Genomic DNA, 1,092 nt, shown 5'->3' on the forward strand with positions numbered 1-1,092 from the left:
AAACCTGTCCATGGATGATGGTGACGTCGTTTCAACCACTAATGGGCAGATGGATGATGACGGTGGTTTGATGCTGCTTGATATGATTGATAAATAATGTTTTATGTGAGCTAATAGCTTGTTTTTGATTAATTTTCTCCTGATTTCCACTCATGTCTGCATGTGTTCTGTGTTTCTCTTGGTGCTAAAACAAAACCTAAAGTTTAGAATGCAGTCTTTCACCTTGGTGATGGAGGCGGACACGTCGTCTCGACAACCTGAGTCTTCTTTGCATCCAGATTCTGAAACTCAGCGATCAGAGCCTCCAAATCCTCCTGCAGAGTGAAAGAAGAGAATCCCAAAAACAGAAGGTTAAAAGGGCGTTTTGAAGTTCATCATGTGTTCTGGTCACATTTATATATAAGACAGTTTGCTTTTTTTTCAGTAGTAGAATTGCAAAAACCAAAATATAGACCAATATTTGGCTAAAAACGAACATTTTAATGGCCTGTCAGGCTTTAAACTACACAGCTCTTAGTGTGTCACAGGTCAAATACTAATATTAACAGGTAGCTGTAAACACCGAGTCCAGGTTCCAGGTTACCTCTTCTCGTTTGGACCTTTTGGAAACCTTCTTCTCCATCTTGGCCGCTGTCTTCTCGGCTCCCTTCACCTTCTTCTCCTTCTTGCCTTTCTTTCCCATCGCTGCTGGGATTGTCGGTCAGTTATTTGTAAAACTCCCAGTTCATCTGATTGAATTCAGAACCACATGGAGTCCAAACACACTCGCATGCCGAATCGCGACACTTCTTTTTTTCCCCTGACGGCTGAGATTTACTTCCGGCAACAAACGTAACGTCAGCACGTCGTGTGGACGTAGCAGCGCCCTCTGACGTAGCGGAGGTGCACGTGCAGGCTGTCGCTAAACCGCTGTGGGTGTAAATAGTATTTATTCTAAATGAAGAAAACACATTCCACAAAAATGTGGAAATTCGAGCTAAAGTTAGAGAAGAAGTGAATATTTTGTATTTGTCTGTGATTGTTTTGCTTCTTGCTGTCACCACTCCGTCTGTTTGTGTCTCATGTTGTCATTTTGTGACTCATTTTGTTGTT

At 42.1% G+C, this 1,092-nt stretch overlaps 1 protein-coding gene across 1 annotated transcript in view; it reads right to left on the minus strand.

Annotated features, from left to right (window-relative positions):
• klhdc4 (kelch domain containing 4) overlaps window positions 1–775 on the minus strand; it is an 11,159-nt gene extending 10,384 nt beyond the window's left edge. The window contains exons 1-2 of the mRNA XM_008286520.1: window positions 584–775; window positions 223–314 (exon numbers count right to left, since the gene is read on the minus strand). Of these exons, the coding sequence (XP_008284742.1) occupies window positions 223–314; window positions 584–682 (191 nt within the window). The 5' untranslated portion in view covers window positions 683–775. The remainder of the gene's footprint in view (window positions 1–222; window positions 315–583) is intronic.
• Window positions 776–1,092: the final 317 nt, after the last annotated feature.

This window comes from Stegastes partitus, unplaced genomic scaffold (genome assembly GCF_000690725.1).
Source record: "Stegastes partitus isolate 25-593 unplaced genomic scaffold, Stegastes_partitus-1.0.2 Scaffold458, whole genome shotgun sequence".
Classification (NCBI taxonomy): Eukaryota; Metazoa; Chordata; class Actinopteri; family Pomacentridae; genus Stegastes; species Stegastes partitus.